The sequence below is a fragment of the Rhinolophus sinicus genome, chromosome 14 (genome assembly GCF_057876585.1).
Source record: "Rhinolophus sinicus isolate RSI-liver-muscle chromosome 14, RSI-T2T, whole genome shotgun sequence".
In the NCBI taxonomy this organism is placed as follows: Eukaryota; Metazoa; Chordata; class Mammalia; order Chiroptera; family Rhinolophidae; genus Rhinolophus; species Rhinolophus sinicus.
This window is the reverse complement of record NC_142514.1, coordinates 10,932,994-10,947,473: the sequence shown is the minus strand read 5'-3', so window position 1 is coordinate 10,947,473 and position 14,480 is coordinate 10,932,994. Positions and strand designations below refer to the sequence as shown.

The 14,480-nt window shown below is 39.9% G+C and overlaps 1 protein-coding gene across 1 annotated transcript in view; it reads left to right on the top strand.

Annotated features, from left to right (window-relative positions):
• Window positions 1-14,480, top strand: part of FBXO42 (F-box protein 42) — a 74,786-nt gene that overhangs the window by 29,320 nt on the left and 30,986 nt on the right. Inside the window, exons 2-3 of the mRNA XM_088790204.1 lie at window positions 8,275-8,541; window positions 10,849-10,965. Coding sequence (XP_088646330.1) covers window positions 8,292-8,541; window positions 10,849-10,965 — 367 coding nt within the window. The 5' untranslated portion in view covers window positions 8,275-8,291. The remainder of the gene's footprint in view (window positions 1-8,274; window positions 8,542-10,848; window positions 10,966-14,480) is intronic.

Below are 14,480 nucleotides of genomic sequence, written 5' to 3'. Positions count from 1 at the left end.
GAATCTCAAAGAGTTTTCTAACTTACATCATTTTGGAATGAGGTTTGGACTTGTTTCTTTTCTTTTTTTTTTTTAAAGCAGCATAAAATAGCATCGTGTGTGAGAACCTGTTTAAAACTTTAGCTTCTACGGGAAGTTTTGAAACTCTATGGTTTGACTATATCACCCCCAATAACAGTAATAAAATTTGACTGATGTACTACTCAGTTGCAGTTTAAAAGTGAAAAAAAAAAAAAAAAGTGCTACAGTTAAATCTTGTTAAAATTATAGACCTTAAGACTTCATTGGGGCGGGGGTTGGGGGGGTGGGCAACATGAGTAAAAAAGCATTATACATTTAACAGCCAACTAAAGGAAAGAGCAGCTAAGCTATTTCTAAAAGAAACCACATTGCTTTCATCTTTTGTGAACTCTTGCCAGTAGCCATCGTCTCTTTCTAGCATTAGGAAATGGTTTCCCAGCACACTGGGAACAGCTAGTTTTAATTTAAATTAGCCTAAAGAGAAGATAGCCACTTGGTAAAAACAAAAGTTAGTCTATATAACTTGTTTTAATTGTCTGTGGGATTTTTTTTTTCCACAAAACTAATAAGCGGTAAATGAAATATCATAACATAGTAGTGGTTCCCAAAAATACTGGTTCAGGTTTATGTTGTCTTGAGGGTGTGTGTGTGTGTGTGTGTGTGTGTAAGGTTTACTTTCTTGGAAGGGAAAGCCTTAGAGGTTATGATTTTCCAACTTGTTCAGGTTTTTAAATGTCCTTTTATGAAACTTACGATAATATTAGATGGTGGGGAGTGTGTGAGTGTATTTTGGGTGTTTTTTTGTCCTTATTTGGGAAAATGAAGTTATTGACCCTATGTCAGTCCTCTCCTATGTCAGTCCAAAAAAATTGCTGATCTGCGACATTCAGAAGTCTGAGAACCACTGTGATAGAACCTTTCCCCAAAAGGCTGAGAGAATCTGGCATGCAGTGTTCTTTGCATACTCCTCCGGTGTTGTCAGAGTAAGGGAACACGATGGCTGAAAAAGCTGAATATCTTAAAAATAGTAATGATTTGCTTAGATAGTGTGCATTTTAATTTAAGAATAAAAATTCCTACTTCTTCATGCCCCATTTTTACCCTCCTTTTCTAGTTTTATTTATTTTTAGCCATCCGAACTCTGTGATTTTACTATTTTTTATTTTAATTTTTGATATGAAATTTCTGTTTTTCTCATCAGAATAGCTACATATTAACATTTAGGTTTTGTTGTTGACTCTAAAATGAATTTGAAAAACTGTGTTTGCTTATTCATTCAGCGGCCTTTTGCTGAGTGCTTATAAAGATGAAGGAAGTAGAATAATTCTCTGTTGTCTAAGGAGAGAGGAGAAGAGAAACAACTGCAGTACAGTAGTCCCTCCTTATCCGCTGTTTCTCTTTCAGTGGTTTCAGTTACCTAGTTAACTATGGTCCAGAATTATTAAATGGAAAATTCCAGAAATAAACAATGCATATGTTTTACATTACGTATTGTTCTGAGTAGTATGATGAAATCTCTAGCCATCCCACTCTATCCTGCCCAGGATATGAATAATCCCTTTGTCGGGCGTATATGCTACGTGTGTCTTAGTCACTTAGTAGCCACCTCAGTCATAGATTGACTGTTACAGTATCACAGTGCTTGTGTTCAAATAACCCTTGTTTTACTTAATAATGAACCCAAGTTGCAGGAGTAGTGATGCCTGCAATTGGCATATGACAAAGAGAAGTTGTAAAGTGCTTCCTTTAAGTGAAAAGGTGAATACAGTACAATATTTTGAAAGAGGGACCACATTCACATAACTTTTACTACAGTATATTGTTATAATCTATTTTATTATTAGTTATAAATCTCTTACTATGCTTAATTTATAAATTAAAGTTTATAATACGTATGTATATATAGGAAAAAACATAGTTTATATAAGGTTTGGTACTATCTGAGGTTTCAGGCATCCACTGGGGGTCTTGGAATGTGTCCCCACTGGATAAGGGGGGACCTACTGCATAATAATTGCTAGTATGCAGGCAGGGACTTAGTATTGTGGAACAGAGAGGGAGAGGTAGGTGTTCTTTGAGCATTTCTGTAGCCTAATATGATTTTGAGTTAACACAGTGATTAATGTTACAGTATGGTTATTTACCCCCTTTGCATTTTTCTTACTTTCTTAAATAATTATTTTTGAGAGGAAAAAAATTTCTAAGCCCAGAAAAATGCACCTTTTAATGCCCCTTTTTCCCCTCTACCTCCTTTCTGATTTGTACTACAAACGAAAGCCATTTGTTTCAAATCATTGCTTTATGTTAAATTATTACAACCAGAATTATTCTATACTTTGTATATCACTACTATCTTAAAATCTAAAATTCAAGCTCTCAGAAACGTAAATTTGGATATTAAAATTCCATTATACTTTTTCTATCCAATGGAACATTTTGGTTTTTTTAAAGATTTTATTGGGGAAGGGGAACAGGACTTTATTGGGGAACAGTGTGTACTTCCAGGACTTTTTTTCCAAGTCAAGTTATTGTCCTTTCAATCTTAGTTGTGGAGGGTGCCGTTCAGCTTCAAGTTGTTGTCCTTTCAGTCTTAGTTGTGGAGGGTGCAGCTCAGCTCCAGGTCCAGTTGCCGTTGCTAGTTGCAGGGGGCACAGCCCACCATCCCTTGCGGGACTCGAGGAGTTGAACTGGCAACCTTGTGGTTGAGAGCCCACTGGCCCATGTGGGAATCAAACCGGCAGCCTTCGCAGTTAGGAGCACAGAGCTCTAACCGCCTGAGCCACCGGGCCGGCCCCAAATGGAACATTTTGCTGAATGTAGAATGTATGGTTCTCCATATAGAATTTGTAGAACCTAGAGTATCTCCATTGATGATTGAAACCAGTACTTTTTCTTGACCATTTATACTTAATAATGAATCCTTTGGCTCCTACATATGAATATGGAGAATGGCTCTAAGAACTGGTCCATTTCTACTCTTCTGTAACAAAGTGCTTTTATTTAATATCAACCATTGTAAAGAATGATGGTTAGTTTGGGGAAATACTTTATTTTCTGTTTCACTAAAGGGGATTTTAATTGTATAACACACTGATGAGTTAACCATTAAAAAAAAACCTCACTGCAGCTGATACCTGTTATTAAATTCGGAATGCTTTTAAGAAACAGCCCTCTGAATTTAATTGTCAAAATAGCTCAGTTTGCAATAATAGTTATGCCAAATTATTTTATTTCTAGACTTTTTTGTCAAATCATTGACTGTCGGGAAGTAGGGAATGTCCAGGTTAGGAGCTTCTATTAATATAGGTAAAATATTAAGTGGTATGTATGTACATGTGGTAAAACACCCATCAAGTAAAAAATAGATTTTACCTTTTTGTCCTAAAGGTGATTCTGTAAGCGGCAAAGAATATTAGTTCAGGAGACAATAATTTGAAAATCTTCCATTCCTCCCCGTTCCCCCGTTTCATTCTCTGAAATCCTACCTATGCTTCAAAGCTCAGATATTTGCCTCTGTTTAACGTCCTCATACTAGTTAGAAGTCATCTCTTCCTTCCCTGAACTGCTAAAGCTTCTTGTTTTGTGCCACAGGGCTGTCCTGGGTTGGTGTTCTCTATTTAAGTGTCTGGCTCTTCCTGAGCTAATCTCTTTGAGAGGAAGTAGTGGCATATCCTCTTCTTGTAACTCCCATGGGCTCTGAGCACAGTATTTTCACGCATAGCAAATGTTCTGTTGATGTTTGTTGAGTGCCTGAAGTAAGGTAGAAATTTATATTTTACCATTTTCCCCCTTTTTATATATTTTTCATTTGACTTAGTACAATGATGATAACAATGGTCTATTCGTAAGGAGATTTATTACCATCTTAGATTGAATCATATTGTGGTCTGCTGGAAAGCCTCCTTTGACAGTATTTATATTTTCAAGAGTAGCATTCAGTCCTTTGTAGCTCACGTTAGTGCTGCTGAGATAAGTGACCTCATGAGTTCATAATGACATCTGTGCAAGATTGCTACTTTGCCCCTGAAACTTCAGAAGCCCTCATGCTGAGGGAAAACTGGGTGCTTTCCATTCAATCTAGCTATACATTCTTTAGTTAAGTCTCAGTGCTTTATTTTACTATCAGTAAGAAATTCCCTTAATTGCATTTTTTTAACCTTTTGAAGTTGTGAAGAATAAGCTTGATTGCATTTTAAATCTTCGGCTTCCTTTTAGGTAAGTGAAATGCATTCTAATTTTCATAAAGGTGTGATTACTCCTAGGGGATCGTCAGATGTCTCGTAGTATAGAAATCACAGGCACGATTAATCATATTACACTAGGATTGGCAATTACTTTTTACATGGATCACAAACTAGTTATATTCCCATTTTGAATTGCTTTGAATCGATTTCCTCTGAGTTCAGAGTGGTTTGTTGATATCTGCTATTTTTACAGAATCTTTATGAAGTAGGTGGGGAACTTTCATTACTTACGGCTATGGAGGTTTTCCTGTCTTACTCTGTGTTACTTGCCTTGGGTCACACAGCATCATAGCTAGAAATAGTAGCCAAATCTCCTGATCTCAAAATTTTAACATTAATTTGTACTTCAGAAAGATTTTAAAAGCTGGTCAAATTTAGTTGGATGTAGTATAGTAACTTTTCAAAGGAAAAGATGCTACTGAGCCTAATAAATGGTTTTTTCGATACCATTCCTCTTTCACTAGCATGGGTCATTGGGTATGCGTCGGGAGTCTGGCAGCAGACTCTCAGGCCAGTGTACACCTTAAAAGGTCAAAATTCAAGGAACCAGAGAGGTATATTCGTTATGACCAATAAAATATCTTGACAGCATCCAGTGACATATAAGGATAGGATCTCCTATTTCCTGGATGTACTAATGATGTAATTTCTATTATAAAATAACGTGAAGTCAGCACAAGCGTGTTGTGAGTAGAAATGTCAATAATCCTTGGCTCATTTATGTATGTGCTGCCGAAGCAAGCACTGCCCTTGGTTCATTTGAATGTCTAGTGCTAGGAAGACAAGGGGCTTAGGAAAATGGTCTCTGCCCTTAAGGAGCTCAGATGCCTGTAAATTGACTTCAGATTGTGGTTTCTCCCAAAGACTTGATCTCTTTGGGGAAGCTGAGAAGGCCTCACACAAGTGTGAAGGGTGAGGAAGATTTCTCTTAAAGACTTTCATGAAAACCACATTCATTATGTTAATACACTTACGTGTGGAAATGTTTTGTAGGGCTTCTGTTGGCACGAAAAAATGAAAAACTGTTTCAGAATGCCTCTGTGTCCTCTGGGGGTATGAGTGATGATTTCATTACCTAATCATGGAAGTGAAAATGAAGGGCTGTGCAAATTGATGCCGGGCATGTAATTACAGAGGAATTGCATCTGAGCCCATCCCTGTATGTTCTCATTGGCATGTGCTCAGGGCCAAGTTAGCAGACATGCCCTCAGGAGCCTGGGATTCGATGCTTGTTGTGGACGGCGGACGGTGAAATGGCTGAGTGGTGAGAATGCTTAAAACTGGGCATCACAAAAGTGTGAGTCCCTTTATTTACGTGTAGGCTTGCTAATTGTACTTTGAGATTTGGAAAGGGAGTACATTGTCTTATTGAGCCAAATGGATCTATTTTGCTTGGGGAAAAAAGAGTAATATAAGTAACGTTTTGCAGCCTTCATTGATTCAGTTTGTTCTGAAGCAGACCCTAGGCTCACAGTCTGTCAAGATGTTGTATAAAGGGGCAGCTGTATTTGAGATGCTGTGTTTAATTCAGACGTGGAAAATGCAGCCAAACTCAAGGAATCGGTTTCTTTGAACTCTTTTCATTGGTGAATTTCAGGGCTGATTGGGGGTTAAAAATAAAAGAAAGTTGATAAATGAGGTAAGATAGCCAGGGAGACGAGAAATGGTAATTGCAGGGAAAGAATAAGAAGGAATATGGGATGTATATTTTTTCCAGTAGAAAAAGTCACATTTTTTTTTGGTCAAAATAATTCTAATTTTTGTTTTATATTTTACATGACTGGACTCTTCAGGATAGGAGTTAGGGCTGGAAATGGAAAGCCTTCCTTCTAGCAAGTTAAGCACGAGCTGGAACAGCTTACCCAGTGTAGGGCAGAGGGCAGAGGGGCCAACTACCTAGGATCCTTTACCTAATACAGCTTACAGTGAGCCTGTTACAGGACTTCTCTCCTTTTGGAGGATGGAGGGAACTGCCGCTGTCTGTCCTTTGCCACCCCACCCCACCCCCGGCCCCCCAGCCAGTTAGCCATCATCACCATCAAGATTCTAGCAGGCACTTTGCTAGGACACATGGCAGTATCATGAGCTAATCTGGTGGATAAATGATCTTAGAAGCAATTTCATGAGTTTTGATTCACGTTTTCATTTTCCTGAACGTGATCACTCTTCCAGTTTTTAAGATGTTGTACCTGACTCGTATATGAATTCCCGGAGTGGTAGCGATGAGGTGGGAGGTTTCTGTTTTTTGTTCTCCCCAACCTCCTCACCTTTTGGAACATTTCATATTTTTCATAACACCCCAAAGAATATTTCACGATTACTTTTTGCTTCCTATTATTTCTTGCTCTTCTCATCAGTGGTAGAGGGAATGCTAGGAACCTGTAAGGTGGCTGGCATAGTGAATGGTCTGGGCAGGTGCATGTGACCAAGGAGAATAGATACGGTAAAAAATAATAAAATGAACTCATGCCCCTTCAAGAAAGGACTTGCTTCTCATCTGTAAGGAGTGTAGCTAAAGAAAGCTGTTAAGTCCCTTCAGCGTCTGCCTCAGCTTTGAAGCCAAGGTCACAGTCTTCCCAGAGCCGCCCCAGCCAGGGCTGAGCAGAGCAATGATACCCGGTAAGAGCCCCCCCTTCTCACCTGGTGCTCGAGTCCTCTCACGGCTGCGCTCGCTCCTGAGCTTTCTGTTGGACAGTCGGCAGCTGTGCATCGCAATCTGATGGCTCCTCCTGCCCAATACGGCTTCCTCCTCTTCTCACAAGAGTTCTCTCCATTAAACCTTTTTCATTCCTAATTCTAATTTAGCGTCTGCTTCCTGGATAATCTAACCTGTGACACACTTCTTACGTCAATCACTGTATGTCCTTCATTTTACTCTTTTACCTCAGGCATTGTGTGAAATATCAGAGTGGTGTAAATGCATTGCTTGCCTCTGTGCATGGATTTTAGCGTGCTGTACTCTTTCTAGAAAATTGAGGGAATACAGATAGCACAGGGAAGACGTTTGAAAATCATCATAATAATTTTTTTAAATTCGTTACCTCCACTAGAGGTAACTGTTGATAATGGCTTATTTTGTAAACTTTAGAGAAGTACAGTAAGCATTTAGTATTCAGCTTGGTGAATTTTTCACAAACTGAACACATCTGTGTAACCACTGCCCAGTGAGGAAACAACTTTACCAGCACCCCAGGAGCCAGTCTCGCTGTCTCACTTGCAACAGTATAAATTGATTTTGCCTAGTTTTGAATTTGATATAAGTGTGGTCATGTGGTATGTACTCTTCTGACTTCTTTTGCTCAGTATTATGTTCGAGAGATTCATGTGTCTGTGGCTCCTTGCTGTATAGTATGCTATTGTGTGAAAGTATGACAGTTTATCTGTTCTATTGTTGATGGGCATTTGTATTGTTTTTGGTTTTTTACTTCCTATATCTGTTATTTTTCTCGTATAAATATTGCCCTGTATGTGGTATTTTAGCTACATAAGCCTATTCGTGGAGCATTTATTGTCTTCTTAAGTGAATTGTGTAAAAGCTAGAAAAACTTTTATTTTTAAAACCACATTCTCAGAATATCGTTACTCTTTGTAGCACCCACAGTTAGTTTTTCCTTCTGAGTTTGAGGTCTTGAATTATCTTACTGGCCGAGGGAGACTAATTGCTCTTCCCTTCACTGTCTGCCAGTCAGATCCTTGAGTCAGGGAAATTGTTAGAGAATAAGTTTTCTGGTTTTATGGTTATACCAGAACCTGGCTACCATTCTGGTTTTCAGTGGAGAGAAAAAAATACAATGAGAAACCTTTAGGGATTTTAAATATTTGGGATGGGCTTGGTACTTGAGCTGCGCCTATCAAATTAAGGTGGCTCATGAGTAGTGTGGGAAAGTGCTAAGAACAGATTTCGTGTTGAAGGTCTAAAAGAAATCATGAACAGCTTGGGTGCAGGAGCCTTGAGCGATTTCAGAGCTTCTAGCAGTGTAGACTGATGTTTGTTTCTTTTCCTCTATAGCTGTTGAGTGGAATGTCATGGCCAGCTCCTCAGACAGTGAAGATGACAGTTTCATGGCCGTGGACCAAGAAGAAACTGTGCTGGAAGGAACAATGGAGCAAGATGAGGCGCCTCACCTAATACTGGAGGTTGAGGAGATTAGACATAATAGGTCCATGTCTGAGCTGCCAGAAGAAGTTTTGGAATACATCCTGTCCTTTCTTTCACCATACCAGGAACACAAAACGGCAGCCCTGGTCTGCAAACAGTGGTATCGACTGATCAAAGGTACCGTGGAAAGTGGAAAGGTTTATTTATTTAAAATTTATTTGAATAAATATTTTTAAACTCCCAATTTTATTTTCTCTTTTCTCCCTTAAATTTATTGTGGTTCTAAAATTTCATGTTAGACCGTTAACAAATATTGTACATTTTCCTTTTCTCTTTATCCTGGTTAATTTTATGAGCAGCTTGAATACTATAGTATTCAATCAATTTGCAGTTTTAAAACGAAGATTCTTTTCTGCATATTCTTAGAGTTGATCTGGTAAATTGTATTGTTCTTGAATAGGCAGAGCATGGATGGCGATGGGATAACAGCAATAGCTGACGACCCTACCGCCTCCCGTTGTCAGGCGCTGTTGTTAACGGCATCTAGAGTAGATGAAGGAACTGAATGAGGCTCAGGTGGATAACTTACCCCTGCTCACACAGGTCGTAGGTAGAGGGTCAAAGATTCACGTCAGGCCATCTGTCTTTAAAGTCCATGTTCTCTATGCGGAGACCCTAGTGTCTTTTCAAGCAGCTGATTCTGTGCAATTGTGAGAGCATTTACCCCTCGATTTTATCTCTAAACAGCACAGGCCTTGTGTATATGTTTTCCTTTTAAAATGAGTTTTTCCTTTTTTGTCCCTCCGTTTTCTAATCAAGATTTCAACTTTAGCTAAATGTTGAGGTCACTAACTATGTTGTATTTTTAATTGATAGCAGTTATTTGGCTTCATTCCATTTTAGGTGGAAAGGGCCCATTTGTTTGAATGAAGATGACGAAGCCAGTTGAATAATCTTTGATCAAAGCAAAAGTTATATCAATTTGTTCTTTCCTAGTGGGGACAAGGCAGCTAAGGATAGAGAGAAAAACCTTTAGATAAGAATCAGTCTTAAAATCTTTTCCTTGCATCAGGGTGGTTCTCGTGGGGCAGGCGGTCCTTGTCAATTACCCAAAGTCCAACCTGGAGGGCTAAGGACCAGCTGTGTTGAAACTGCTTGCTGGGCCCACCTACACTTATCTGTTCACAACTGGTAAGACTGGTACGCACGGCCTGCTTCTGTTGGCAGAGTTAATGGACTTTTCAGGAGAGGCTGGCTCCCTGCGCTGTGAAAATTGATGGTTCCACCTCGAAAATAGAGGTGGGAGAATCACAGACAAGGGGTTGTGATCTAGTCACATACATGAATTTATTCTTAGGCTTCATTTGGCATTCATGTTACTTTGGTCTTTTTTTTTAAGAGAAAGGAACTGTAACCACGTGTTCAACAGTTTTAGATCTTCTGGGGGAAGTCACTGCCAAGACAACTTTTTTTTCCCTCTCAATTACTGTGTGTCTGTCTTTTATTCATTACCACTTTAATTCAACGTTTGCAAATCTGTGCTATTTACTTCACCAGTGTATAATTGCTGTCACATATTAAAAATAATGGGTCTGTTTAATGTTCCAATTTTTAACTGTGAGTTCAAGCAAGGGACAGTGATCGTCATTGGGAAACGTGTAAGTACAGCGATCCTGCTTCTGGATCCACTGAGGTGGCATAGACTCAAGACTGATACAGTCTTTTAAAGTGGAACATAACTGGTTGTACTCTTCATTCAAAGTGTTGCTTTTTAAATAAGATTGCATGTGTTAGAAAAATAGATTGTTCCACGCACATGATGCTCTCTTTTTTAAAAGCAGACTTTGTTTTTAGAGCAGTTTTAGTTTTGTAGTAAAATTGAGCAGAAGGTTCAGAGATTTCCATATGCCCCCTGCCCTACACATGCACAGCTTCCCCTACTATGCACGCGCTCCGCCACATGGTACATTTGTTATGAGTGACGAACCTACATTAACATGTCAGTATCACCCTAAGTCCATAGTATCTCCTTGCTTACGATGGAGAATGCTCGATTGCCACAGTCTAATGATAGATATTTACTGAATACCTGTTATATTCCAGATACTGTTTTACCATACTCTTTCTCACAAAGCTAAATTGTCCCCCAGCCCCTTGACTTTGGAGTAAATAATGCCAATTACTTTGATGTGTGGTGTCATGTTATGACATTAAGGGTACAGAGTTAGAGTGTGAGCTAATTTTATAACCTTGAGCAAGTCATTTAGCCTTTCCGAACCTGGTAAATGAAAGGATTGGATCTTCCAGTTTTGTAAGTCTAGGATTCTGTTTTCTTTCTTTGAATGAAAAAAATCAAATAAATTTGGAGTTCCTCAAAGAAACTTATGTCTTATGAATGATAAGACATTTAAATAGATGTAGTTTTAATAATTTTATTTACAAGTGAAGTGTCCAGGCTGAGGCATGTGTTATTTTTGTCTTTAGGTGTTGCCCACCAGTGTTATCATGGTTTCATAAAGGCCGTCCAGGAAGGAAACATTCAGTGGGAGAGTCGGACGTACCCTTATCCTGGAACCCCGATCACTCAGCGGTTCTCACACAGTAAGTATTTACTATGAAGGGAGCTCTCACCCTGTTTCTGTTTCTAAAAACTACTTTGGAGGCATGTATTTTGTCTGACTCCCCCGCCTTTTTGAAAAATTATTATTAGCCTCAGATGTACAAAGCAACATAATGATTAGACATTTACAAACCTCACAAAGTGATAACCCCAGCTAGTCTACTACCCATCTGACACCGTACATACGTAGCTACTAGAATACCATTGACTATATTCTCTATTGCTTGACTTGTTAATAAAGAGAATGTAAAATGAAGATTTATATTAATTTTACCGTCAGAATTGGTGAAGAGCCTGAGACTAAATACATTGTAGGCACTTTGGTATAATTTTATATTCTGCTTTTTCATTGAATTTTTCTAGTATCTCTACTGTGAAGGGGTCAAGATGTTATGCTTAAATTTTTTAAAACATCTGACATCATGTAAGGAAAACAAAGGAAAGGCATGCGTGAGGGTATTTTCTGAGATCCTGTTTAGGGAGTAGCCAGAGCTTAGCACTAAGTCTTACAGTAATTCTTTATTTTAGCATGTTCAGCGAAGACTGAGTTTGACTGGGGTCACACGATTTTTGAATGTGAAGGTTATTGATTACAAAATGCAAACTTAAATGGTAAAATTATAAATGTCCTGGCAAATGGATGTAATTTGGAGTCTTTTAATTATTCTAGAACTACCTCTCCATTTAATTGATTTTTGTAGACACACTTTATTCTATTAATGATTCATTACCTCTCCATCAAAGTAAGATTGAGATGTGGTATATCTTAGGCCAGTAAATGTATACTTATTAATGGTTCTGCATAAGGAAATCTCATTGAGGGGAAGGGGGGGCACCTTCTAGAAAGTTCTCATAATTACTGCTTTAGTCATATTACTTCCCTGTTCAAAAACCTTCAGTGCCTGTCCATTGCCTACAAGATAAAAGCTAAACTTAGTCTTATATTCAGAGCCCTCTTTAATTTGAGCGATGTCTAAATTTACCACTTCGTCTCCCAACTTTTCCCAAGAGCCTCCTCTGTCAAGCTATCACTTTGCTGTACTTGTTTCTTCCTCCTGGGAGTATTCCCAACTACTTCTCAGAACCCTGCCTCTCCTTGAAAACTCAGTGCAAGTTCTAGCTCCTTCATGAAACCTCCTCTCAACTAACTCTCTAGCCCACAGGAAAAAACTTCCTATTCTGAGCTTACCCTGTTGTTTGGCACTGAACTCACAACGTCTTTCATTGTTAGCTCATAATATGTATGTGTCTTCTTTTTTTTAAACTATACTTTGAACTCCTGAGGGGAAGGAGTGTGTATTGGTTATCCGTGTTGCATAAAAGGTACCCTGAAACTTAGCAGTTTAAAGCAACAGTTACTATCTCTCATCGTTCCTGAGGGTCAGGAAATTTGGAGTGGCTCAGCTGGGAGGTTGTGGGTCAGGGTCTGTCATGCAGTTGCAGTCGTCACCAGAACCCTTGATGGGGGCTTGGCTTAGGGGCTCCGCTTCCAGGCTCACTCAAATGACTGTTGGCAGGAGGAGTCCCATACTGTCGTGTACTTCATAGAGCTGCTCACAGCTTGGCAGCTGGCTTCCCACCGAGTCAATGAGCTGAGAGAGAGACAGGGCACGCCACGCGCCGGAAGCCACGGTGTCTTTTACAACCTCATCCCTGAGGTGAACGCCATCATCTCTGCTGTGTTCTGTTGGTCACCAAGAGATTGTGGAAATACCAGAAAATCGAGGATCTTTAGACGCCACCTTGGAAGCTGACTACCCCAGATCACAGTTATGCTCTGTACCCAGAAGACAGTTCAGTAAATAATCAAAACTCATTATCTTTGAATGGGCTCTAAATAGATCAAAGGAATAGGCCAAACTATTGCTGTGTTTTTAGTTCTCCCGAGGAACTATTTTCACCTGTGCTGTTGTAAACCTCCTAGAGCAATAGATCTCAAAATGTGATTCCTGGACATCTGGGGAGGAGGGCGTCTATGAGACCCTTTTGAGGATCTATAAAGTCACAACTTTGTTTTAAGCTGTCAGTGTGGCAGTGAAGAACGCAGTGATCACTAGAGTCGAGGGCCCAGCCTTTGGTGGATGCCGGGCTGCGGCCGCTTTACTCGGCCTTGCTTCTGCACTTAGTGCAGACGTCGACACAGTGAAAAGGGCCATTTACTCCTGCTTCCTCCCCTGTTTCTCTCCTCCACCTTATTATTATTAAAATAGTTTTTAAAGGTTCTTGACTGTTTCAGGAGTCCACAGACCACACTGATAATCGCTGCAATAGACTATAACATGAATCCTTGCTGAGAATACTTAATGAAATTGCAGGAGGAGCCATGTTAGGTCCAGTGTTTATTAAGGAAGCAGTAACTTCAGTTACCTACAGATAATTGGAATAAGAAGTAAAGACAGGGCCGGCCCGGTGGCTCAGGCGGTTAGAGCTCCGTGCTCCTAACTCCGAAGGCTGCCGGTTCAATTCCCACATGGGCCAGTGGGCTCTCAACCACAAGGTTGCCAGTTCAATTCCTCGAGTCCCGCAAGGGATGGTGGGCTCTGCCCCCTGCAACTAAAATTGAACACAGCACCTTGAGCTGAGCTGCCTCCCGGATGGCTCAGTTGATGGTTGGAGCGCGGGCTCTCAACCACAAGGTTGCCAGTTCAATTCCTCGACTCCCGTAAGGGATGGTGGGCAGCGCCCCCTGCAACTAAAATTGAACACGGCACCTTGAGCTGAGCTGCCGCTGAGCTCCTGGATGGCTCAGTTGGTTGGAGCCTGTCCTCTCAACCACAAGGTTGCCGGTTCGACTCCCGCAAGGGATGGTGGGCTGTGCCCCCTGCAACTAGCAACGGCAACTGGACCTGGAGCTGAGCTGCGCCCTCCACAACTAAGACTGAAAGAACAACAACTTGAAGCTGAACAGAACCCTCCACAACTAAGACTGAAAGGACAACAATTTGACCATTGTTCCCCAATAAAGTCCTGTTCCCCTTCCCCCAATAAAAATCTTTAAAAAAAAAAAAAAAAAAAAAAAAAAAGTAAAGACAAGGTTTTTAAAGTCTGAAGACTGTAACTTTAAGACAGTTTTTTTGAAAAAATCGTTTTAGAACCCTAAGTGAGGGAAATCAAATGAATCTGGGTAAAATAAAAACCAGAATAGGAAGTATTCAGAGATGCATAATTATTATAACAACAGTACAGCTTTCTGATGAGAGAGGGAAAAATATTTTTCAGTTAACTAGCTTTTGAAAGAGTATTACCATAAAGTAGAGGCAGTTGTTTGAAGGGGGAAGGGAAAGGAATAATGCGGTGAGAAAGCCCACAGAAGTTCAGAGATTGGTAGGTGGTTTTTGTTTTTGTTTTTTGGCTTAAACAACAAATTTATTTCTCAGAGTTATGGAGGCTGGAATTTCAAGGTCAAGGTGGTTCCCTGACCGGGGCTCTTTTCCTGGGTTGCAGACAGCTGCCTTCTTGCTGGGTCCTCACACGGAGGGCAGAATGAGAATCCAGA